General features: G+C 29.8%; 2 protein-coding genes across 4 annotated transcripts; both read left to right on the top strand.

Moving 5' to 3' along the window:
• The first annotated feature begins 6,701 nt into the window (after positions 1-6,701).
• Positions 6,702-15,974, top strand: LOC147807270 (uncharacterized). 2 transcript variants are annotated; one of them, XM_087168142.1, is made up of 5 exons: positions 6,702-6,842; positions 8,833-8,974; positions 11,396-11,529; positions 12,682-12,793; positions 15,520-15,974. In XM_087168142.1, exons 2-5 carry the CDS (start codon positions 8,931-8,933, stop codon positions 15,707-15,709), a joined length of 480 nt encoding a protein of 159 aa, XP_087024268.1. In that variant the 5' UTR covers positions 6,702-6,842; positions 8,833-8,930; the 3' UTR covers positions 15,710-15,974. The 2 variants fall into 2 exon arrangements, with proteins under 2 accessions (XP_087024268.1, XP_087024267.1); XM_087168141.1 differs by lacking the exon at positions 6,702-6,842 and adding an exon at positions 7,555-7,699.
• A 155-nt stretch (positions 15,975-16,129) lies between these two features.
• Positions 16,130-25,905, top strand: LOC122268279 (uncharacterized). 2 transcript variants are annotated; one of them, XM_071183236.2, is made up of 5 exons: positions 16,130-17,521; positions 21,402-21,543; positions 22,570-22,703; positions 23,869-23,980; positions 25,454-25,905. In XM_071183236.2, the coding sequence occupies exons 1-5, from the start codon at positions 17,479-17,481 to the stop codon at positions 25,641-25,643; spliced, it is 621 nt and encodes a 206-aa protein (XP_071039337.2). In that variant the 5' UTR covers positions 16,130-17,478; the 3' UTR covers positions 25,644-25,905. The 2 variants fall into 2 exon arrangements, with proteins under 2 accessions (XP_071039337.2, XP_042895896.2); XM_043039962.3 differs by lacking the exon at positions 16,130-17,521 and adding an exon at positions 19,821-20,198.
• Positions 25,906-27,314: the final 1,409 nt, after the last annotated feature.

The following is a 27,314-nucleotide window of genomic DNA, read 5'->3' as shown; positions in this document are numbered from 1 at the left end:
TTTTTATGTTTATGCTGAGAACAGTAAACTTCGTATCCCATTAGCAAGTACCTCTGTTTTGATCTACAACACTATGGAAAATCTGAACACTATATTTGCAGAGCCAGTTATAAGATATTTTTTGGATTTACTAATTGTTTATGGAAGACAAGTCCTCTATCGTCCCTATATTGTCTTTCCTTAACTAAATTAGACTTTTGCATAGCAACAACTTTTAAACCGATCGGTTTTTTTTAATGCGAGTCATAAATGTTTAATTTTAGAAATTTTCTCGATGATAAATAAAAAATGTATGGACATTTAACAGTTGCAAAACTATTAAACGAAAAAAAGTTTTAAAACGCTTTCGCTATAGTCAAATTGGTTTTGAGATTTTTCATCACACCTTCCTCATTTGCGATTCGACAAATTTCGATAGCATTTTTCTTTCGTAGTTGCTTAATGGTTAATTTTGTTTTATATGCAGCTTTAAACAGACGACTCAATTCAGAGTTTACAACTATCAACTTTCAACTCCTTGCTGCTTTTAATTTTGAAACCAACTCAGAAGGCAAGGAAACTCCTGGATCAAACAATGGGACAAATTAACCTTCATGGAGAGTTTTTTGACGGAACTAACCAGCATTTGCTTAACATGGATAAAAATACCACAAAAACTCCCACGGTTAGTCCGACTGCAAAAGAATTCTAAGCCATGTTTCGTCTACTACTGAGGATATTTTACGTTATCACTGTGGTCAGTGTGAGCCTAGAGCCGAGTTCGTATCAGTCATCCACATCATTGTGATGCAAACGTTCGATCCCTTGTTGTGACTTTCAAATGTCAATTTTTGACAAGGTTTCTAAAATGGATGGTGTTAAAAAGACGATACTGATTGAGCTCGATGTCGGCGTGTATTAATTAACTAACGTGTATTAATTGACAAACAAGCGTTGTTTTCAGGTCTCCCCTCCCCAAAATAGAAAACCATGAAGAACTTAAAGAATTAATATGATAATTTAGTTATAAAGTAAGCGCTTAAAATTAAAATTGTTAAGCGGGCAAAATTAATAAAATTCAAAGATATATCCCCTCTTGTTACATAATCATCCATACTGCTTGCCATTGGAATAAAATTACAAAATAAAAATGTAGAATAATTACGTATCTTTAGTTTAATAAACTTTAATTTTAAGTTGTCTATGAAAATTTCAAGTTTTGGTAGGAATACTAATTTTAAGAAGCAAGAAAACCTGCCATGAAAGTTCGGAAAAAAGCCAGATCTAAATAAATCTTGTATTTTATAAACATATTTTTAAAAGGGTACTGTTTCCTTTTTTTACGGTTTTTTTAAGGCGAATCAACTAATTCAGCATCATAAATTGTACTTATCATTTTATTTGACTTTGAATTAAATATACAAATGACTGAGATATTGTCAAATACAAGCTCTTAGTACCGTATGAGAGGATACGTACGGAGTTTTTCTAGCGAAAAAGCGGTAACTTAACACATATCAAATATCAGATAATATTTACGATTCCTTTTTATGAAAATAGATAACAATGCATTTCTGTAATCTTTATTTGATAACTATCTGTACCCTGCGTGCGTTGCAACGCTTTAAGTTTGAGTTTAAATTTTGTATTTAAGTGTGTAAATGAGATTTGTGATTATGATTTGAAGTGAGAATTTTATTTTAGGGTGAAAAAACCAGTGATAGTCTCAACAGTTAATTCTCTAGGATATCGCTAGTGCATTTTCAAAGAGGCATGTATGGTGATGCACACCGACCATGAAACATATTTTGGATGATGATCTGAAAAATGTCTGGATCAATGGCGACATGAATATTTCTGCTGATATGAGCTGACCATTTTGTCATGGAGTGATTTTTTCAATAAGCCAAATCGTGTGGCAATTCTCTTTTTCTGCCATTCAATAGAATATATCAAACACCGTGTCTCTCCAAAAACATGACTTTTCGCAATAAAACCAAGTACAGAGCTTAATATTTGTTTTAACTCACGTGCGGTAATGCATCATGAAGATCCGATGATGTTTGCTTAAGTTACTAAAGCTCTTTAATTTTAGCTCAAGCAGGAGTGCATGTGAATGTAATAAATAAATCTGGTTGCCCATATGCGCACCGATACTTGTAGCACCGAATGAAGTCATTTGGAAACACGAATGTACTGACATATATTCGCCAAGAAAAGTTTCTCTTGATTTACTTGACTCGATAACAACGTTGATAATGGCTCGGCAGGAGACGTTAAATCTGGTGGTTTCACTTTGCCTCCAGAACAGCAAATTCCAACTGTTTCATTCTTAAATTTTAGAGCATTACAAAACGTACATAATTGATCCATTTTTCCGATGATGACGCTTGGGTGAAAGACTATAGTTGGTTGTCGGATCATAGTGAAATGCACTGAGTTTCAAATCAGAGTATTGGCAGCGTCTGAATAGTGAAGTGCGCTCTTGATTGCTTTTTATTCTTGCATCCCGTTGCTCTGATGTTTCCGACGAACGGGATTGAGTAGTGCGTTCTCGATCAGATTTCATTCTTGCTTCCCGTTGCTCTGATGTTTCCGACGAGCGGGCTTGAGTAGTGCGTAGTTGATTTGTTAACAGTCTTCTTTCCTGTTGCTCAGACGTTTCTGAAACTCGGGTAGTTCTCTTTTTGCGTGCTTGAGATGTTGATCGACAAAGAGCAATTCGTTTAGGCCTTATATTTTTGCAAATATTCTCTTTCAAACAAAAAGAAATGTAAAAGTTGACAGTGGTCGCAAATTTGCTAAATCGGAAATTTACATATTTATTTTAAATAATAGAAAAAGCAATAAAGATTAAATAAATTAAATATGAACTATAATAATGATAAACTTTAAAACAAAAATCTATTTTTTAAATGAAAGAAATAAAATGAATGTGAATTCGTAAACTTTGCTATAATAAACGATATAATAGTTTTCAAATGACAACTGTCAGCAGTGAAACCTTCAAAAACTAACAAGCGACTAGGGACAGGACGATTCCATAATACAAACGGACTTAGAAAATTTAGAAAGGGGAAAATGAGCTCGATATCGGGAAAACTTTGCTGGTGAGAGCTTTAGCTTAGCAAAATATCGCCTTATTTTAGCGCAAACATTGGAAGTCAAATTTTGGCGAGATTTTCTGAAACGAAAAAAAAAAAAAAAAACTTAACTAGGGTCATCAAAAAAGAAAGAATTGATTATTAGGCTCTACAGAGAAGACAGTCAGATTTATTTTTTTTTTATCTTCAAAGAACGTTTTTGATGCAGAGAGATACGTACCTCAGTACTGTTGACAATTACCGTCGCTGTTCCAGCAATTCTGTACATGTTGGAGGAGCGTGAGGGGGGGGGGAGATCGTGAAAAGAATTCAGTGTATAAACCGGGCAGTGGTACTTGACCTTAAAGAAACATCAGTGTAGGGTATACCGAGCAAATGTATACCGGGTAGTGGCACTTAACTAGACCTTGTATATATTTCAGACATTTACCAAAAGTCCAGTCAACTAGACCTAGTATAAGTGCCACTGCCCGGTATATCCTACACTGGTGCTTTTTTAAGGTCAAGTGCCATTGCCCAGTATATATTTGCCCGGCATACCCTACACTGATGTTTTTTTAAGGTCAAGTGCCATTGCCCGGTATACCCTACACTGATGTTTTTTTTAAAGTCAAGTACCATTGCCCGGTATAATTCTCACATTTCATACTTTGCCTAAAAACATCCAGTAATCTATACAATGCCGGCAACATACATATATTAAGATCTAACTAACTTTAAAGTAAAAAAAAATTTAAAAACAAAAGAAAAACAGATAACAATAATAAAAATAAAGACATAACGAAAAAATTCAACAAATAACATATTTTATTCGAGTTTAAAAATGACAGCAAACGTCGCAAAAAATAAACATAAAAACAAATGCGAACGGTGACGGTAAACCTTTGAAATTTAGCCAATACGCCAAGGAAGCGAACAAAAAAATCCTCAGTATTCTCTGTGAAATTTCCCTCTTTCCCTATTTTCACTCTTCCGACGAAACTCTAAGTTTTTAACATTATGGAATCGTCCTTCCCCTAGTCGCTTGTCAAAAACTATATTTAATTGTGCAAACCTAAAATTGCATACTAAATATAAATAATTATTAAAAGCGTGCAATTTGAATAAAATTTGCTTTTCCCTTTATTTTTATTAGACCAATAATTCGCGATTGCAACGCTCGAGAACGCCCTCTAGCGGGAGCCTGTAAATATCAGACATTAATTTATCACGTTTTCATTCAGTTCCATCAGAATCACTGGCAGAGTCGGTCGCCATTTTCTTTGCATGAAATAAGAAGCAAAATTTCCCTAAGGAAAAAGCCGAAAAACTTGAAAAAACTCTCCAGAACATCTTTCTTTCAGAAACAGAACACGCCAAACACTTGAAGAAAATTCTTCAATAATTTTCAACTTCTATTATCAACAAACTTGCAACTGATAACTTCCGATTTCGCTATCGCATACTTTTACAGATGTGTGTTTTAAGGTAAAATGCATTTCTTCTGTCTTCAATTCATTACAAATTAAACTGAAGTCAACATTGCTTTCGTCATTCCAATAAATAAATGTAAATTCAGAATGTACAGAACTGTAATAGTTATAGAATATTCTTCTTTGTTATAGAACGGTATATATTTCTGTATCTATATAATTCGGAAAACAACAATAAAGAATCATCCAAATTACTTGAAATAGTGTCATTTGTGCTGATGATTAATAAATTTTTTATCGTTTTCTTGGTAAGTATTTTTTAGTTTTGAAAGAATAGATAATTTCAACTAGAATTCAGCTGTTCCGTTTTTAAGCTACATATTCAAATTCATATCGAGATCTTACAATTATAAAATTCTGATGTGTGGTATGTTATCTAAAAATAATAAAGGGATAATCTATCTACATATTATTAGAAAATAAAACTTTCAAACGACGAACATTTCATTTGGAATTCTGCGGATTTATAAAGAAGGTAAGTGTCATGATTTTTATAATTAAAAATTAGCTTGTAAAATTTTTTTATTTCTTATTTGATGATAGTTCTCTACAGAATGCTTTTTTACGTCTGACAAAGAACTATAAGAATAAAAAGAGAAATAATATGGAAGTTTTTTATTTCAATATGAGGAATTTTTAAAATCGTTTTTTTTATCCTAAGAATTCTTTATTTTACGTTTTTTAGTTTATAATTTTTTGATAAAAATTGTTGTTAAAATAATTGTTTTGAAAATTTAAATGGTATAAAATTATGTGCTAATGTATACTTCATGCATATTCTAATGTTTAAAGTAATATGATTCAAAAAAGTATGGAATAGAAATTCGGTACTTACGTAACAACGCCACCGTAACTACAGATTTGGCGGTTTTTAAGTGCCGCCAATCTACACTTAAAATTTTTTCGACAATTCATAAAATAAAACACTTTATTTAAAATCAAAGTAGTTTATCGGATTTCGGTGGACAATGGGCAAAATATTTCGCTCCTGAAAAAATAAAATTGCATCTTGTTCTATTTTTGGCAAATCCCAAAGACGCATTTTCGAAGCACTAAAAATGGTAACAAAAATCGAGGAACAAATCATTTTGGAATTCTTCTGATTTATAAAGCAGGTAAGTGTTAATTTTTATAAAATAAAAAAATTTTACTTTTAAGTAATTTTTTTCTGATTTGATGATAGTTTTCTATAGAATGGTTTTCTGCGACCGATTAGGAATCAAAAAAGAAAAAACTTGAAAGTTGTTTATTTTAATGTAGGGAATTTTTAGAATTGGGTTTTTCTTTTTTGCTTTGTATCGTAAGCATTCTTTATTTTACGTTTTTTAGTTTCTAAATGATGATTTTTATTGAAACTTGAAATTTTTTAATAAAATTTGTTGTCAAAAAACCTTTTTTACTAAATTAAATTTCATAAAATTATGAGGCTTATGTATACTTTTTGTTCATTTTAATTTTTGAACTAATATGATTCGTAAAATTATGGAATGTAAAGTTTAAATAGGTCTTTCATGTTATATCATTAAATTTAGTAAAACTATTTTTCGGGCATTAGGTTTTAACTCTTATAAGAATATACATATTTTTTTTCTGTTTATGTGCAAATATTTTTCCGATGTGTTCTGGATGTTCTTTCTCTAAAAAAAAAAAAAAGAGATACCATTTTGTTTTCGTTTGCATAAGAAAGGATATTAAACATTTTTCTTCTTTAAATTTAATTACCCACGATAAAAACGGAACGTTGCAATGCTACACGCTACATTAAAGACGTCTCTAGAGTAAATGAATGACTGTTTATATAGAAATCGCAGGTATTAGTCTCATACAACAACGCCCCCTATAGTTCGTTGCGATCGCAAATTACGAAATCTATTCTCGTTGATTTTACGTGCTTGTGCTCACCTGACATAAAGATACTTGCGCGAATTATAATTAAATATTAAAGTATATATAATTTACTTTTCTAAAAGAATAGAGCTATAAGATATCACTGTTGTTATCTTCAAGATATTTGAAAACTGATTCGTTTATAGCAAAACTTAAAACAATGGCTGACTTTTAACCAATCAGAAAATTCCATTTTGATTTTCGCTGATACCGCTGGAACTGTTTGTTACAGAATGTTCTACTGTCAACAGAAACCTTCCTCCTGCTTTGAACTATCTGTATGCCAAGTTTCATAGCTTTCTGTCGGATGGTTTAAGAGTCTATAAACAGACAGACATAGAGGCAGACAAACAGATAGACACACATTCATTTTTATATATATAGATAATTCTTATAATTGGTGAGTACCACAATAATGCTATTTAATTAATAAATTTTTTTATTAACATTGATATTACATTTGAAAAATAAATGAATAATGATAAGTTTTTTTTCTTCCAATAACAATGCTGTTTGCCACATCTTAATCGATCAATTTTTTCCCCATTGTGTTCTATACTGTGTAAAGTCGGTAAGAATAAAATAATTAAATAAGCAGACAAATAAATAAATAATAGAAACTTGAGTTAGTGCAACTAAAGTATATTTGATAATTAAGATTTGAGTGCTATTGTCTCTTATGAGTTTTTTTTAGCTCAATTGAATAAAATTCGATTTAATAATTTTAATTGTAATAATTAGGAATATTTAGCAATAATAAATTCAATCATTTAATTCATACTTTATAAGTTATATACGAGTATTATGACGAGTACGAGTAGTATATACATGACTTCCGATATTTAACTTCCCCACTTTAAGAGGAAAGTTGTTGCGTGAGTAGTGGATACTAAGTGGATATATCTCAGAAATTGCAAAATTACACTTGGTATGATATTTGAAACTTTTTAATTTGACAGCTTTTCTCACCTGTAAAAAACTGTTCCTGTTACCTGTAAAAAAATAATATATATATATATATATATATATATTTGAAAAATGAAAATAGAACACTTATGAATTATTAATAGAAAAGTTCTGATTCCAGGCCCGGGATGACCTCGAAATTCGAAGGGAAGGAAATGCATCCGGAGCGTTTCTAACGAATATTAGTAAAATTATAAACTTCAAAGATTCGTCATTTCTCATGACACTTTTTTTTATGAAACTAGATTATGAATCTCTTTAGTTTTTATTTGATATTAGCTTTTGAAATAGGTGAGTCTCACTATAATTGTTTTTAAGTATATATATATTAGTTTAAATTATTTTTTTATATATAAATACCATTATAATTTATAAAAGTATAAATAATATTTTATAAAAGTGTTTCTGTCAGTAAGATTCAATCGATTTTTCGGTTTATGTTAACGGATTAATGAACAGCAAGATTCTACCCCCCACCCCTTAAAAAATATTTTTTGATATTGTGGCAGAGTTTCACGTTCTAAGATTCATTCATTTTAATGGTTTGTGGAGATGGTTGACGATAATTTAAGTTACGAAATCAGAATCCAAAACATTATTCCCCATATTAAGCATGCCTTTTATCACCATAGATTTGAGTTTATAACTCTCTGAGTGAAGAGGGTGTGGTAACCGCTATCTGCAAACGGTTTATTTCTCAGTTTCACTCCCAATAGTTTATTCTTTAACGTCCTTCATAATGTTAATTTTACGTTTTGGAATTTTCTCCAGATAAAACTATTTGCGTAAATAATGATGAAATTTTTTTTCTGATCTAAGGTATAAAAATTAAGATTTTTTTTAATGACAAAACTTAAAACTTAAGTAAAATCAATTGGACAGTTTTTTAGAAAGGAAAATTTAAAAATGTTTAAAATTAAGAAGTTTACTTACCAAAGCATTTTATTTACCACCAAATTGTTGGCTTACAAGAAAGAGATCAGAGATAAAAATAAATCCCTGCGTAGTTTAAATTGTTACAATTTTTTCAATTCATACGGACGGATAAAAAAATGGGTGTGTCAAAACCGAACCTTACGGTTTACGAAGCAACTTCATTAAACTGAATACCTAGTTTGCTATGATCGATGATTCCGATAAATATAATAAAACCAAGATCTAATAAACAACATTTAATGTTGTTAAAATAATTAAAATAGAAAAAAAACTTGTCCAAACTATATCCAAGATGCCCGATGTCGCACTGTTCTAAATTTTTTTTTCTTGCTGTTGTTGGTCATTAGCATTGTCTGTTTTTTAGTTAAATTTCTGTAATCAACAACAAATTCATACAAGTACACAACCATTTTGAAATGTAGTCTGCGAGCATATTTTTATTTTTAAATATTTCAGAACGTGAAATTTTTTTCTCTCTCATTGATTAGCGCTTGTTTATCTGTCAAGAAGCGAACATTGCAGTGATGACAAGTTAGATGAATGTTCTAATACCTGGGTGACATTTATTGATGAGTATAGTCCATCTATGGAGAGTGAACTTAAAGAAAGTGAACTTAATATTTACTGTGGGTAAGTTTTTATTGCTATTCTTATGATGTTGTTTGAAATTAAACATTTTAGAAAACGATTATTAGCGATCAACATACCGTTACTGGTGTAGCGTATCAAGCTATATTAAAGAACTGTTCATTTTTTTTTATAAAAACTTTTATTTACAAACAACACAAACAGTAACAAATATGAATTACCCGTAGCGGGATAGTGAAAAGATCTTAAAACAGCAAGAAAAACCCGTAACGGGATATAAGGAAACTCACCCGTAGCGGGATAGATAAAATATTATAAAACAACTAGATAAAGTGCCCGTAGCGGGATATAGGAAAACTCAAATTCCACACGAAACTCATTCTGAAAAATCAACAACTTTCTGGTGTTCTAATTTTATCGTCTGCTTTTATTATTTAAATTTATCTTTTTATGTGTCTATTTTATTTATGCTTTTGCCAGCCCGTTAGTTTTTAATATTTTTACATTTATTCATGCTTTTGCAAACCAATTATTTTTCTTATATTTTTAGACTTTATACTGGCAACACATCTAGAAGCGTGCACACACATTTTAAAATTATTTTATGTTTTTCAAACTATACATTCAATTATACTACAGGTTTCAAACTTCACGCGAAAAAAACTCTGGGGTATAAATTAATTTCTATATCATTAGAGGGTGATTATCACATAGGCAGAAGTGGCATTTGACCGAAGACCCTAAATTTTAGAGCTCCTCGCATATTAATAAGCACACCGGAAAAAAAAATTAGTCACCCTTAGAGAAATCATAAAAAAGATAATTTAAAAACGTGTAACACCGCCTCTAGATTTGATGACCGCCTGGATTCGGTTAGGAAGTGAGCCCACAAGGTTTTGCAAGTACGTCGAATCCAGTTTAAGCCCCTCATTGAGGATTTTATTGCGCAAATTCTCCAAATTGTGAGAATGCTGATTTTGGGCTTTACCCGTTGTTCCAACATGTCCCACAAATTTTCAATTGGGTTCAAGTCAGGTGATTTTGCAGGCCAGCCAAGATGCAATTGATTGTCTGAGTGTTCATAAAACCAGTCCCATAGACTTCCAGCCCCATGAACTTTGCTGTTGTCATGTTGAAAAATAGGGGTATCGACAACACACTTTGCATGAAGAGGGTGACTGAAAGGCAACTCCTAATTGTCTAAAACTTTCAAATAAATATGTTGGATCATGTTAGCGGCCTCCTCAGAGAGGGAGCCCAATCACTAATAAGAAAAACACCCCCAAGACATGACAGACCCACCTCCGGCTTGAACCTATGCTTGCACACAGTCAGGATGAGATGCTTTATCTGGTCAGCGTTGTACTCGCAAACGTGCGTCTTTTGAATAAATGCTGTTGTTGTTGTTGTTGTTAATTTACGTCGCAGTAGAGCTGCACAATGGGCTATTGGCGGCGGTCTGGGAAACATCCCGGAGGATGATCCGAAGACATGCCATCACAATTTTGATCCTCTGCGGAGGGAATTGAATAAATGCAAAAAAGTGATTCGTCAGACCATATTACATTCCTTCAGACAACAACTGCCCACGTTCGGTGACTTCTAGCCCACTGAAGTCGCACAGCTTTATGTGCCTGTGTGAGCAATGACCTCTTACGAGATGTTCGACTCCATATGTTCATTACATGCAGCTCCATTCGCAATGTTTTCTCACTAACAGACTGGGATGGATCTTCATTTAGTAACTAAAGTAATTCCTGTCCAGTTTGGAAATGATTTTTTTTGAAATGTCGTAAAACACGTTACTTTCATGCATGATCTTTCCCAAAAACAATTCTGACGGCGTCTTTCGTGACCACGTATATTGCACCACTCTTTGTAGACACATTGAACAGTCAACTTTAAAACGCCAACAAATGCAGCATTTTTTTTTCACCACATGACCATTGGCACAGCCAAACACAATTGCCCCTTTTTGCCACTCTATCACATCTTTACTCTTACCAATATTTACACACAATTTCCGCTTCAAATAAAAATATATCACTGATAGCTACTTGTCTTTGATCAGGTTGAAGCAGCGTGCATGCAGTTGAGCATGTCACTTGACCACTGCGTCATCTAAGGAAGTCTAAGGATTCATCGGTGCTTGCTCACTAGGGTGACTAATTTTTTGTCCGGTGAGCTTATTTGAAAAGTTTCAATTTTATTCTTTATTTAAAGCTGTGCCTTGTGCTGATTCATTAACCATTGCAACAATCTAATTTTTATCCAAAAAAGACGAATCAAATCACTGACGGCTTCATTTCAATGGTTACTTTCTCTGCATATATATATATATATATATATATATATATATATATATATATATATATATAGAGAGAGAGAGAGAGAGAGAGAGAGAGGGAGGGAGGGAGAGAGAACCCGTTGCACATTTAAACATAACTTTCTATTCAAAACTAGGAGAGTTGAAGAAGATGGCAAATGCTTAGAGGATGCTGTTGCTGACTGTAAGAAAGAACATCCTCTGGTAGCAGCCGCATTTGCTAGTTTGTTGAATGTTGTGAAATGCCAACCAGGGACAGATCAACGCTCGAGTAAGTAATAATATTCTGCAGAAAAGTTGAGCAAAGATTAATACTGTGCAAAAAAGTATCGTTCAAATGTAATTGCTTTCTTTTGATGTCATTCCTAAAAGGGGGTTTGCCTTTTTAGGAGGATTCCTATCTATGATTTTGGGACCTTTCTTCTTTTCTTTTTTACCACTTTAATAAGATTTTGTTTCTCTCACTCTTTGTTTCTAAAATTTTTTTGATTTCTTTGATTTCAGAAGAAGTTTTAAAAAAAGCTATACATATACATTTTAAAAAAGCTATTTAAAGTCTATTTAACACACTGAACGATTATCTAGTCCATATCTTAATTATTTAAGCCTTTTTTGCAGATGCAAACTCTTACGTCGAAAAAGTTTGATAGCGAAGATTTAACACAGTCCATTTTAAATTTGTCTTCCGTTACTAAACGTCTATTGGAAGAAGCAAAATTATATCATGATTGGATTATCTGAGAAAGTCGTGAATTGATTTTAATAAACTTTTTATTCAATTAGTAAAAAGAAAATGATTTTTTTTAAATAAAAAAGAAAACTGTTATTGTTAGAATTGGACTTCTCTAATTGTTTCCAGCATTTATTAATTCTTGAATGTCAAACTTTTAAATTAATAAAATGGATTTTTGTGTGGGTGTGTGAAAAATCTATGCATTTTCAGAACTATATTATTCTTAAGAGAATGCAAATTAATCATTAAATTTGAGTCACTATATTCTATGTTAATTGTGTTCAAATTGGCTACATAGGCTTAGTATTAGTGGCATTAACAGTATTACTATTGGGTTCCCTTATCAATTGTTCTGTTTTAAATGTGCTTAAATTCTGTATTTTTTCCATAGACTTAGCATTAGTGACATTAAATATAAAGAATTTTGTCCAAGATAAACAGTTCAAGATAAACCTTTAGCGAATCAACTGCTGTAATTGTTCTCAAATTTGTTTTTTCTAAGACTTATCAATGGCGGCATTCTAGATAAAGAATTTTGAATTCCCCTTCTATATTTCTTCTAATTGTTCTCTAAGTACAAAATTGTGCAAATTGAAATCTGTCTCTTCACAAATGTTTTAAATCCTTATGAAATACTAAATGATTGATTATACTTAAATCAAATAATAAAACATTTTATTCCAAATACAGTGTATTTGAAAATACTTCCATGTGTTGGAAACCACCTATCACAGTTTAAAAAATGTTTAACGATGAGAGATAGCAAATACATTGAAGATGGAGATTCAGAAAATATGTGCAAGTAAGTAGCAATCATTAGATTTTCGTTTTTGTCTTACTTAGGTGCAAGATTTTCTAAATTATACTTTCCCAATTTAAAGGGTAAGGTCTGTTGATTGCAATGAGGAGTCATTTGGAAAACAAACATTTCAAATTAAGTGCTAATGATTTATTAAAATTAAAAGACTAAAAATTGTGTACGTAATTAAGATTGTCTTTCTAAAAATATTGTTTCTCACAAAAACTATTTGTATATGCTTCTGATCAGTTTCTTCAAATCATGTTTCACGAATACTACAAGGCCATTTATTGATAAATTTTTGTACTAGTTTTTTCAAGGTTTTCCATTTTTCAATAAATTATAGGCACATAAAGAGTTCTTGTTTATATTTAATACGAGTATAGCACTTGACATGGTTTTATTGTACAGCCTGATGAGTTAAAAAATTTAATTTAAAAAGTTTTGTTTTTAATATGTTCAATTTTTCTTGTATAATTACTTAGTACAATCTCTTAGTACAATTGACCAAGCATTCTCATTGGACCGGAAACTCACATGACTCAATCTTCATTTAACGAAGAAGATTAAGTTTTATTTAGCTGTCATCTGCACAAAATTAATGTTTATTTAAAATCTCAATAATCATAATTTAAGTGTACATCACTCTAACTCATACGTAATCTTAATTGTCTTTTTATTATTAATTTGCGAAAGTTATTATGACATTCAGTTAAGCAATTAAGTGAAAGCAATTGAGGTGAAAGGCATCATGGTCTTCACTTTCAGCTACTGCCAAAAATTTCCCGTGATGCTAATGTAATGAAGGAAGTTAATGCTAATCTATAAATAAATTTCTAAGGACAAATTTGATATAAGTAGCAACTCTAAGATAACGCAAATGCTCGATATTTTTTTCATAAAGCTATTGTAATGTCAATAGTAAGTGCAACAGTATGAAGTTTCAATAGAAGTTGTGGTCTCTTATGATTCAGTCTTAGAAAGCCCACGTTATTAAAAAGTGACCATTCGTGCTCTTAAAAAAATATGGATCAACTTATGGTAATCAGTACGGGCACTCCGTGTAATCCTTTTTTACCGAAACATGTTACGGAACGAATAACTGACATACCATAAATTTCACTGTTATACTTCTCAAAAAATTACTGAAATACTCTAATTAAATTAATATTACTGTAAAAATTACGGTATATAATATTTTACGGTAAAAATATTGTTACCCAAAGTATTGTTACTTTATATCATAATTTGAGTCTAAATTTTTTACTGTTTGATCAATTTAAGGGTACAGGCAAATGTACAAATTACATTAAAAACAAATAACCTCAGTAAAGTAATTCAGTTCACTAAAACAAATAAATTCATTCATTTTTCGGGGATTACGTAAGGCTATTATATATATGGGTCATTCTCACAAAAACAGTCATTTTCATGTCCCCAGTATATTTTATGTCTGTTTTACAGCTTACGAACAAAAAAAAAACTTCAGGGAAAGTGTCCTTCAGAATGCAAGCTAACAAAAGAATAAAAATAAAATTATCAATTTTTATTTTTTATTTATTTTAGGTAATTAAAATATACCAATATGTCATTCCCTCACTTGTCCCCCACTGCTGATTTAAAAAAAGAAAAAAATTGTTACTGAAATAAAATTTTTTTTTTACAAATTCGTGTTTTTTATTTCAGAATACTAAAATATAGAATTCAGAAAATCAATTTTAAATTTAATTTCTGATAAAAATATTAACGCAGCACTATTTTAAACTTTGTCCCCAGTGTTTCGCGTCATTCCCTCACAACAATGTTCTTATCACCTGCAATCTTCTTAGAATAAAAATATTTTAATAAAAACTTCAGAAGTTAACAACTGGCATCATAGAACAAAATTGCAGTATGTTTCCATCTTCAACTTAAAGAAGCCTTGCTGTGGAATAAATTTGAATGAATCAAACCAGGTAAAATTTTTTACATTTGTCATTCCCTCATGTCATTTTTTAGACTAAAATAAAATACAACTTCATCGAGAAAGTGGATAATTATATGTTGCTTTCTTGTATGAATATAATTGTATGTGATTGACTTCAGAAATTAATTAGGCCTAATTGTTATTTTTAAATTTTATTGAATTCGTCATTCCCTCACTAGTGTATAAAGTGAGGGAATGATTCAAGATGAGTATATTATAAAATTTTTTTTGTTCAATCGTGCCAGCCAATTTTATTTCCCAAACCTGTAAAAACTATAAAATATATAAGAGTAAATTATAATAAATATTAGATATACTTAGTATGTTATCATTTTCAAACTTTAGGTAGATGTAACTTAGATAAAAACATGTATTAAAATAAAATATGATTTCCTCACTGTTAGTGTCATTCCCTCACTTTTTAAATAGTGAAAATAATTAATTTACTTATTAATTAATTTGAAAAATAAATTAAAAAATTAATAAATTAATTTATTAAATTAATTAATTTATTTATTAAATAAATTAATTATTATAAATTAATTAATTATAAATTAATTATTTAAAAAATTAATTAATTTAAATATTAAGTATATTTTATAGGATATATACTTTCTTTATAATGCTATTACATATTTCTATTAATATAAAAAGTTTCAGAGCTTTTCATTCACTTTACTTTTTCGGGATTTTATGAACTGAAAAATGACAGTTTTCGTGAGAATGACCCATATACAGATTTTGTTTCTGATTTTATTTCTAGGGAATTGAAATTAGTACTATGTTTTGCTGATGTTAACAGAAAAGTCTGTGGCAAAGATGGAGAATTGTTTGCTAAATTCATGGAAGATGGTTTCGGAGATACATACAAAGTTGCATGCAGTGGAGCTTACGCAATTGTCTTTAATGTATTGTTGATTGCGTGCTCTGTCATAATTGGATTTTATTTTTAAAAACCTTATACTACTTACGGATGTAAAAAGTTTTTTTCTTTCTACTATTTGTATATTGTTTTTTGAAATGCGTTTTCAAGGTAGAAGAATTATATAACTAATATACCATGATGCTTTTAGAGTTAAAAATTTCTTGATTTCGCACTTGGATCAGCTTTTGTAATGTCTAACAATAATGTCTAACAACTGGAACAATAAAATAAGCATAATAAAATAATAGAGTTGTACAAAAAATAAAATAATAAAGTTTTACATGTAATGGTAATTTTATGTTCATGCTGAGAAAAGTAAACATCGTATTCCATTAGCAAGAGCCTCTGTATTGATTGATTTCTAACACTATGGAAAATCTGAACACTATATTTGCAGAGAATGTTATAAGATATTATTTGCATTTACTAATAGTTTATGGAAGATAAGTTCTCCATCGTGCCTATATTGTCTTTTCTTAAACTAAATTAGATTTTTGCATAGCAACAACTTTTAAACTGAACGTTTTTTTATTGCTAGTCATAAATGTTTAATTTTAGAAATTTTCTCGATGATGAATACAAAATGTACAGACATTAACAATTGCAAAGCTATTAAGCGAAGAAAAGTTTTAAAACGCTTCCGCTATCGTCAAATTGGTTTTGAGATTTTTCCTCGCACCTTCCTCACCGGCGATTCGACAAATTTCGTAGTTGCTTAAATGTTAATTTTATTTTATATCCAGCTTTGAACAGACGACCCAATTCCTAGTTTACGACTATCAATGTTCAACTACTTGTTCCCTGTAATTTTGAAACTAACCCAGAAGGCAGGGGAACTCCTCGATCAAGAGATGTGACAAACTAACCTTCACGAAGAACTTTTTGATGGAACTAACCAACATTTATGCTTCACACGGATAAAAGTGCCACAAAACCTCCCACGGTTAATCCGACTGCAAAAGAATTCTAAGCCATGTTTCGTCTACCACTGAGGATATTTTAATTTATCACTGTGGTCACTGAGAGCCGGGAGCCGAGTTCATATCAATCATTTACATCATTGTGATGCAAACGTTCTATCCCTTGTTGTGACTTTCAGATGTCTATTTTTGACAAGGTTTCTAAAGAGGATGGTGTTAAAAAGACGATACTGATTGAGCACGGTGTCGTGTATTAATTGACAAATAAACGTTGTTTTCAGGTCCCCCCCCCACCCAAAAATAGAACCCCATGAAGAACTTAGAGAATAAAAATGCCAATTTAGTTATAAAGTAAGCGCTTAAAATTAAAATTGTTAAGCGGGCAAAATTAATAAAATTCAAAAGATATATCCCCTCTTGTTACATAATCATCCAAAGTTCTTTCCATTAGAATAAAAATATAGAATAATTACGTATCTTTAGTTTAATAAACTTAAATTTTTAGTTGTATATGAAAATTTCACGTCTTGGTTGGAATACTAATTTTGATAAGCAAGAAAACCTGTTGTTAATAGTTCGGAAAAAAAGCCAGATTTAAATAAATCTTTTATTTTATAAGCAAATTTTTAAAAGAGTACTCTTTCCTTTTTTTATGGTTTTCTTAAGGCGAGTCAACTAATCATAAATTGTACTTATAATTTTATTTGACTTTGAATTAAATATACAGATGACTGAGATATTTATCAAAATCGAGCTCTTATTACTGTATTAGAGGATAGGAAATGCTTCCGGAGCTTTTCTAGCGAAAAAGCGGTAATTTAATATATATCAAATATCAGATAAGGTTTACGATGACTTTTTATGAAAATAGATAACAATGCGTGTCTGTAATCTTTATTTGATAATAATTCTTACAATTGGTGAGTACCACAATAATACTATTTAATTAATAAATATTTTTATTAACATTGATATTATATTTGAAAAAGTAATGAAGAATGATAAGTTTTTTTTCCTTCCAATCACAATGCTGTTTACCACATCTTAGTCGATCAATTTTTCCCCATTGTGTTCTATCATGTGTAAAGTCTGTAAGGATAAAATGATTAAATAAACAAATAAATAAATAATAAAAGCTTGAGTTAGTGCATCTAAAGTATGTTTCACAATTTAGATTCGAGTGATATTGTCTCTTATGAATATTTTAAGCTCAATTGAATAAAATTTTATTTAATAATTTTAATTGTAATAATAAGGAATATTTAGCAACAATAAATTCAATAATTTAATTATAAGTTGTATAATTATTATCCTATATCACATAGAAAGCAACATTTTTGATTTACATTATTTCTAACTGGATAAGTGAAGTATTGTTTAAAATGTATAGTACAATAACGTTTTGTCTATTAATCTGATTTTCACATGCTAGGCCTCCAAACTCAATGATTCGAGAGGGTAACAATTATGCTAATTAATTCGTATAGACGACACTTAAAGGTACGAACTCAGATACAAAAACGTACTTTATCTCAGTAAACATACTTTTTTTTTTCTCGATCTATACGGATTCCTGACCCCTAAAATTTTGGGGGGCAACTAGAATCTCTTATGGTCCCCATAGTTTCTGGAGTTAAAGCAAAATACGCAAAAAGTTCATTTAAGATTAGGGGTCGAAATTTTCTATCATCTTCTACCGAAAGTATTGGGACCACATAGTTTGAGGGTCTGAAATCCAAAAACGTCGAAAAAGAGATAAGTTTATTTAAATATAACACATTTTTGTTTTTAATTGCGCTGCTTAAAATATTGTCTGTACTTATTTCTCAGCATATTTAAGGTTATGCTTACTAACCATTAAGATTGAGTTCTAATACGTGAAAATCAGACCATTGGGGGAAAAGTTATTCATTGTGCTCACTTTTTTATTTTTGTGCGCAGAACCTTTCTACGCTGAATACCAAACGCTATACCAAATACAAATTGATAAAACTAATAGCTTTCTACGCTATACCAAATACAAATTGATAAAACTAATAGTTTGTAAGTTATAAAGATTTTGAGCATAATGAGTACAATTCTTAACTTAGAGTTTTAATTTACGAATGAAACTCGCATGACTTTTTAGCTATCAGTTCCATCGATGTAGTTTTGATTTCTCTCAAATAAGCATGAACATGGCTATTATATACGTAATAGAATAATATAATTACAAAATAGAGTTTATTGATTTATTTACAATAGCACGAACAAAAATAATTTCACTGTCGCTTAAGTGATTTTCTCTATTTTCTGATTGCTGATTAAATTAACCAAATCAAGAAGCATTTCTCTGTAGATTTTATAAATCACAATCAAGTAATTTGGTATTTTATTCTAATGGCAGTGTATTTGAAAGAACCTACCTGCTTTGGAGATAATGAATCGCTTTTTAAAATATGTCGCCAAGGTGAAAACTATAAGTAAATCGAAGACAGTGATTTGGAAAATGCATGCAAGTAACTATTATGCTCATACACGACTTTCGAAATTTAACTTCCCCAATTTAAGAGGAAAGTTGTTGCGTGAGTAGTGGATACTAAGTGAACTATCCGAGACATTTAATCACAGAAGTTTCCATTTTTCAATGCCATGCTGGAAAGTTTTACAGTAATTAACTGGAATATATCAGTAATTGTTTGCAGTTTATTCTTTTTTCGATCTCGTTAATGTTCTTTTCCTTGTCATTTCTGTTTTTATTCTTTAAATATTGAAATTCAATTTTTTTTAACCAAATATGGAAAACATTCCATTGTAATTGTAATAATAGTTATTGTCATTTTATTTACTTTCCGCAACTAACATTTAGTCTCATTTCAATTATTTTCATTTTTCAAAGTAGAAATTATTTGAAGAGATTCCAGACCTTAGATAGTTATTACAGAAGTTCTTATTTATTTTTTTTTGTCGAACTTTACTATCAAAAACCTTAATACATAATAACAAATATAGTTACATAAATAAAGGAATAAATATATATATATTTGAAAAATGAATATATTTGAAAATATATTCATTTTTCAATATATATATATATATATATATTTGAAATATATATATATTTCAATATATATATAGAATATATATATATATATATATATATATATATATATATATATATTTGAAAAATGAAAATAAAACACTTATGAGTTATTAATAGAAAAGTTATAATTTCAAGCCCTGGTTGATCTCGAAATTCGCAAACGTTAAAAATACTTAGTTTACATCTACTTTTCTGATAAAATGTAGATTGTCCTTTACTTTCAAAAGGGAATGTTTAATTATTTAAATTAAAATAAATTAAAGTATTTTGCAACATTAAGTAACAATGTCGTTACTATAATTTTGCCTCAGTGTTAATTAGACGAAGTTCCAAATATTGTCAAATAGAAGTTCCTACTACCGTGTCGTAGAGGGAAGGAAATGCATCCGGAACGTTTCTAGCGAAAATTAATAAAATTATGCATCACAAAGATTCGTCATTTTTCATGACGCTTTTTTTATGAGATTAGATAATGAATCTCTTTAGTTTTTATTTGATATTAGCTTTTGGAATAGGTGAGTCTCACTGTAATTGTTTTTAAGTGAATATATTTTGTTTGAATTAATTGTTTAAACATAAATACCATTTCATAAATGTAACTAATATTACAAAAAAAAAAAGCTTTTCTATCTTTCACTCCGTTTTCTGCGAGCTCTGCAGTCGGCGGATTTTTCTTATGTTAACGGATTAATAAAAAATATGACCCCCCCCACCCGGAAAAAATATGTTTTAATATTGGGATAACATTTTCATGTTCCATGTTTCAATTATTTTAATGGTTCGAGGAAATTAGTGAAGATAATTTACGTTATGAAATCAGAATCCAAAACGTACTTTCTCATTATAAACGTATCTCCATAGATTTGAGTTTAGTGGTAACCGCTATCTGCAAATGGTTTATTTCTCAGCTTCGCTCCCAATAGTTTATTTTTTAACGTCCTTCAAAATGTTAATTTTACATTTTGGAATTTTCTTCAGAACTACTTGTACAGATAAAAAGAAGGAATTTTTTGTTCATACATTGATGCAACTTTTAAAAAAACTATAACCTGTATAAATGTTTTACTAATTTATTATTATTTTTTACTATTAGCGTAAATAATGATCAAATTTTTTTTGTGATCTGAGGTATAAAAATTAAGATTTTTTTTATGACAAAACTAAAAACTTAAGTAAAATCTATTGGATAGCTTTATAGAACGGAGAATTTGAAAATGTTTAATAAGTTTATTTACTAAACCATTTTATTTAACACCAAATTGTTGACTTACAAGAAAGAGATCAGAGATAAGAAGAGATCAGAGTTTGAATTTTTTCAATTCTTACGGAAGGATAAAAAAATGGTTGCTGTAGCAAACCGAACCTTACGGTTTACGAAACAACTTTATTAAACTGAATAACTAGTTTGTATGATCGATGATTCAGATAAATCCAATAACGAACAAGAATTCGGGCTTCGTGAAGATCTAATAAATAACATTTAATGCTGTTAAAATAAAAAAAATTGTCCAAACTATATCCAAGATGTCCGATGTCGCACTGTTCTAAATTTTTTTTCCTGCTGTTGCTGGTCATTAGCATTGTCTGTTTCTTTGTTGAATTTCTGTAATTGACAACAAATCCATACAAATACTTAACCATTTTGAAATGTTGTCTGCGAGCATATTTTTTTCCAAAATATTTCGGAAAGTAAATTTTTTCTTTCTTTCATTGGTTAGCGTCTGTTTATCAGTCAAGTAGCGAATATTGCAACGAAGACAAGTTAAAGAAATGTCTTAATATCTGGCCAAGATTGATGAATGAGTTTTTTTTATCTACTAAGATTGAACTTATAAAAAGTGAACTTGATATTTACTGTGGGTAAGTTTTTATTGCTATTCTTATGATGTTTTAACTTTTAAAAAAATGATTATTAGTGATCGAATTAATTAGGAAGAATAGTTTGTATTTTCTTAAAAAAAGGCTTGTTTTGCAAAAATTATGCATACCGTTTTAGGCAACACATCTTGAATCGTGCACACACATTTTAACATTATTTTATGTTTTTCAAACTATACATTCAAGTATACTCTATGTTTTAAACTTCACGTGAAAAAAAATCTGGGTTATTTCTATAATCTATAATATCATTAGAGGGTGATTATCACATAGGCAGAAGTAGCATTTGACCGAAGCCCCTAAATTTTAGAGCTCTTCGCATATTAATATTTGAAAAGTTTCAATTTTATTCTTTATTTAAAGCTGTGCATTGTGCTGATTCATTAACCTTTGCAACAATCTAATTTTTATCCAAAAAAGACGAATCAAGTCACTGACGTCTTCTTTTCAATGGTTACTTTCTCTACATTAAAAAAAATAACAACGTATTTCTATTTAATAGAAAATTAATTCTGTTTATTGTTCATCCTGGTCCTTTCGATATACAATGCACCAATCAAATTATCAATCTGCAGGGCTTCACTTTAGAATCTGATTAGTGCAGCTTCGAAATACATAATGCGTTTAGTACTAGGTATACTGGTGTAGACTTGTAAAATTCTTATTAAAATTAATGCAAATTTTATTGTCAAATTAAATGTTGAGGCTCCTTCATTAGTATCTACCTAGGATCTCAGCTTCTCATAACCGGGCCCTGAATATCATATATTTATGTATATATATATATATATATATATATATATATATATATATATATATATATATATATATATATATATATATATATATATATATATATATATATATATATATATATATATATATATATATATATATATATATATATATATATATATATATATATATATATATATATATATATGATATATATGTAGGGAGGGAGAGAATCCGTTGCACATTAAAACATAACACTCTATTGAAAACTAGGAGAGTTGAAGAAGATGGCAAATGCTTAGAAAATGCTGCTGCTGATTGTAAGAAAAAATATCCTCTGAAAGCAGCCACATTTGCTAGTTTGTTGAATATTCTGAAATGCCAACCAGGGACAGATCGACGCCCGAGTAAGTAATACATTTCTGCAGAAACGTTGAACAAAGATTAATACTGTGCAAAAAAGTATCGTTCAAATGTAATTGCTTTCTTTAGATGTCACTCCTATAAAGGGGTTTGCCTTTTTAGGAGGATTCCTATTTCTGATTTTGGGACCTTTCTTCTTTTTTTTTTTACCACTTTAATAAGATTTTGTTTCCCTCAGACTTTGTTTTTTGATTTCTTTGATTTTAGAAGAAGTTTAAAAAAAAGCTATACTTATACATTTTATAAAAGCTATTTAAAGTCTATTTAACATACTGTACGATTAACTAGTCAATATCCTAATTATTTAAGCTTTTTTCGTAGATGAAAACTCTTTTGTCGAGAAAGTTTGATAACGAAGATTTAACACAGTCTATTTGAAATTTGGCTACTGTTACTAAAAGTCTATGTGGAAAAGCAAAATTATATAATGATTGGATTATCTGAGAAAGTCGTGAATTGATTTTAATGAACTTTTTATTCAATTAGTAAAAAGAAAATGATTTTTTCTTCTTTTCTTTTAAATAAAAAAGAAAACTGTTATTGTTAGAATTGGACTTCTCTAATTGTTTCCAACGTTTACTAATTTTTGAATGTCAAACTTTTAAATTAACAATGTGGATTTTTGTGCGGGTGTGTGAAGAATCTTTATTTTCACGACTTTATTATTTCATTGAATCATTTTCAAAACTTTATTATTCTTAGGAGAATGCAAATTAACCGTTGAATTTGAGTCACAATGTTCTATATTAGTTACGCTCAATTTGGCTCCATAGGCTTAGTATTAGTGGCCTTAACAGTATTTGTATTGGGTTCCATTATCAATTGCACTGTGTTAAATGTCCTTAAATTTCTTATTTTTTTCCATAGACTTAGCATTAGTGACATTAAAAATAAAGAATTATGTTCAAGATAAGCCGTTCAAGATAAACCTTTAGCGAATCTACTGGGATAATTGCTCTCAAATTTCTTTTTTTTTTTCCTTCTAAGACTTATCAATGATTCCCCTTCTATATTTCTTCTTATTGCTCTCTGAGTACCAAATTGTGCAAATTGAAATATGTCTCTTCACAAATTTTTTAAATTTTTATGAAATGCTGAATGATTGATTATACTTAAGTCAAATAATCAAACATTTTATTCCAAATACAGTGTATTCGAAAATAGTTCCATGTATAGAAAACCACGTATCACATTTTGAAAAATGTTTACCGGTCCAAGATCACAAACACATTGAAGATGGAGATTTAGAAATTTTATGCAAGTAAGTAGCAATCATTAGATATTCGTTTTTTTTTATCTTATTTAGGTACAAGATTTTCGAAATTATACTTTCCTCATTCAAAGGGTAAGGTTTGTTGGTTGCAATGAGGAGTCATTTGGAAAACAGACATTTCAGATTAAGTGCTAATGACTTATTAAAATAAAAAGATTTAATAAAAAATTTGTACGTGTCTAACATTGTCTTTCTATAATTATTGTCTTTCACAAAAGCTATTTGTATATGCTCCTGCTCTGTTTCTTCAAATTATGTTTCGCGAATACTGCAGCGCCATTTATTGATGACATTTTGTACTAGTTTTTTCAAGGTTTTTCATTTTTCAATAAATTACAGACACATGAAGAGTTCTTGTTTATATTTAATACGAGTATAACACTTGACATGGTTTTACTGTACAGCCTTATGAGTTAAAAAATTTAATTTTAAAACTTTTGTTTTTAATATATTCAATTTTCCTTGCGTAATTGCTTAGTACAATCTCTTAGTACAATTGACCAAGCATTCTCATTGGATAGGTAACTCACATGGCGTGATCTTCATTTAACAAAAATATTAAGTAATATATTTAGCTGTCATATGCACAAAAGTAATAAAAGGTTTTTTTTAAAGTCTCAATAATCTCAATTCAATTGTATATCGTTCATACTTGTGCGTAATCTTAATTGTCTTTTTATTATTAATTTGCGAAAGTTATTATGACATTCAGTTAAGCAATTGAGGTGAAAGTTATTATGGTCTTCACTTTTAGCTACTGCCAAAAATATCACGTGATGCTAATGTAATGCATGAAGTTAATGTAATTCTGTAAATAAATTTGTAAGGGCAAATTAGATTAAAGTAGCAACCCTAAGATAACGCGAATTTCTGATGTTATTTTTCATAAAGTTATTGTAATGTCAATAGTAATCAGTAGTCAGTATTAAGTTTCAATAAATGTCGTAGCTTCTTATGATTCAGTTTTAGAAAGCCCACGTTATTGAAAATAAAATGCTTATTTCTCCACCAGTTCGGATAAAGTGATCATTCGTGCTCTTAAAAAAACACGGATCAAATTATGGTAATCAGTACAGGCACTCCGCGTAATCCTTTTTTACCGGAACATGTTATGGAACGAAAATCTGACACACCGAATATTTCACAGTAATAATTATCGTGAAATTATTAAAGCACCCTAATTAAATAAATATTACTGACAAAATTACGGTAGATTATATTTTACGGTAAAAATGAATTTTATAGATGACGCACCCAAAGTACTGTCATTTTATACTGTAATTTGATTCTCAATTTTTTACAGTGTGATCAATTTAAGGGTACAGGTAAGTATACAAACTACATTAAGAACAAATAACCTCAGTAAAGTAATTCAGTTCACTAACACAAATTCGGCCATTTTTCTGGGATTACGTAAGGCTATTATGTATATACAGATTTTGCTTCTGATTTTTTTTCTAGGGGACCGAAAATTTTTCTATGTACTGCTGATGCTAGCAGAAAAGTCTGTGGCAAAGATGGAGAATTGTTAGCTAAATCCATAGAAGATGATTTAAAAGATATATACAAAGATGTATGCAGTGGAGCTTATGCAATTGTCTTTAATGTATTGTTGATTACATGCTGTGTCATAATTGGATATTGCTTTTAAAAACCTTATGCTATTTACGGATGTTAAAAAAGTTTTTTCTTACCATTTGTATGCTGTTGTTTGAAATTTGCTTTCAGGATTGAAAAATTATATAACTTATATAACATGATGCTTTTAGAGTTAAAAATTTCCCAATTTCGCACTTTGATCAGCTTTTGTAATGTCTAACAATAATGTCTAACAACTCTAACAATAATGTAAATATAATAAAATAATAGAGTTGTACTAAAAAATAAAATAATAAAGTTTTATTTGTAATGGTAATTTTTATGTTTATGCTGAGAACAGTAAGCATCGTATCCCCTTAACAGGAACCTCTGTACTGTTCTCCAACACTATGGAAAATCTGAACACTATATTCGTAGGGCCCGTTGTAAGATATTTTTTGCATCTACTAATTGTTTATGGAAGACAAGTCCTCCATCGTGCCTATGTATATTACTAACGTCTTTTTCTTAACTGAATTAGACTTTTGCATAGCAACAACTTTTAAATTGAGATTTTTTTTTAATGCGAGCCACAAATGTTTAATTTTAGAAATTTTCTCGATAATGAATACAAAATGTATAGACATTAATAATTGCAAAGCTATTAAGCGAAGAAAAATTTTAGAACGCTTTCGCTATCGTCAAATTGTTTTTGAGATTATTCATCACACCTTCCTTATCTGCGATTCGACAAATTTCGATAGCGTTCTTCTTTCGTAGTTGCTAGAGGGTTAATTTCATTTTATTTTCAGCTTTGAACAGACGACTTAATTCAGAGTATGCGACTATCAATGTTCAAATGCCTGCTTCTTTTAATTTTGAAACCAACTCAGAAGGCAAGGGAACTCCTGGATCAAGCAATGGGACAAACTAACCTTCATTGAGAGCTTCTTGATGAAACTAACCAGCATTTGCGTTACATGGATAAAAATTCCACAAAACCTCCCACGGTTAGTTCGACTGCAAAAGAATCCTAAGCCATGTTTTGTCTACCACTGATTATATTTCACGTTATCGCTGTGGTCCGTGTGAGCCGGGAGCCGAGTTTGTATCAATCATCCACATCATTGTGATGCAAACGTTCGATCCCTTGCTGTGACTTTAAACTGTCTTTATTTTTGACAATTTTTCTAAAGAGGATGGTGTTAAAAAGACGATACTGATTGAGCACGGTGTCGTGTATCAATTGACCTGTATATAAATAAACAAACGTTGTTTTTAGGTCCAAAAAAGAAAATAAAAGACCATGAAGAACCTAAAGAATAAAATTGAAAACTTAATGATAAAGTAATTGCTCAAAATTAAAATTGTTAAGTGGACAACATTAATAGAATTTGAAAGATTAATCCCATCTTGTCACACAAGAACCCAAATTGCTTTCGATTCGAATAAAATTACAAAATAAAATTTTAGAATAATTATGTATATTTACTTTACTTATTACCTTACTTATTTACTTTACTATTATCTTTATTTACTTTACTATTATCTTTATTTACTTTACTATTATCTTTATTTGCTTTACTATTATCTTTATTTACTTATCCTGTCTTTAGGTTGATCTCTCACTTAAGTTTTACACTATACAGTAAGTGAAGTGTCTTGTGGAGTAAAAACTTAATTAGCACTCTTAATTAGCACTATAATTACACAAACATAATCACTCTAGCATACGCTAAGTTTG

Source organism: Parasteatoda tepidariorum, chromosome 7, assembly GCF_982258835.1.
Source record: "Parasteatoda tepidariorum strain Cologne lab strain chromosome 7, Ptep-v5.0, whole genome shotgun sequence".
Lineage (NCBI taxonomy): Eukaryota > Metazoa > Arthropoda > Arachnida > Araneae > Theridiidae > Parasteatoda > Parasteatoda tepidariorum.
Note: the sequence above shows the minus strand (reverse complement) of the source record. Positions and strands in the feature narration are given on the sequence as shown.

Coding starts and splice junctions, on each gene's coding strand:
- LOC147807270 (XM_087168141.1), top strand. CDS start 7,657: ATGAATCTCTTTAGTTTTTATTTGATATTAGCTTTTGAAATAG. Junction 7,700..8,832: donor GATATTAGCTTTTGAAATAG/GTGAGTCTCACT, acceptor CTCATTGATTAG/CGCTTGTTTATCTGTCAAGA. Junction 12,794..15,519: donor GATTCAGAAAATATGTGCAA/GTAAGTAGCAAT, acceptor TTTTATTTCTAG/GGAATTGAAATTAGTACTAT.
- LOC122268279 (XM_071183236.2), top strand. CDS start 17,479: ATGCGTGTCTGTAATCTTTATTTGATAATAATTCTTACAATTG. Junction 21,544..22,569: donor GAACTTGATATTTACTGTGG/GTAAGTTTTTAT, acceptor ATTGAAAACTAG/GAGAGTTGAAGAAGATGGCA. Junction 22,704..23,868: donor AGGGACAGATCGACGCCCGA/GTAAGTAATACA, acceptor TTCCAAATACAG/TGTATTCGAAAATAGTTCCA.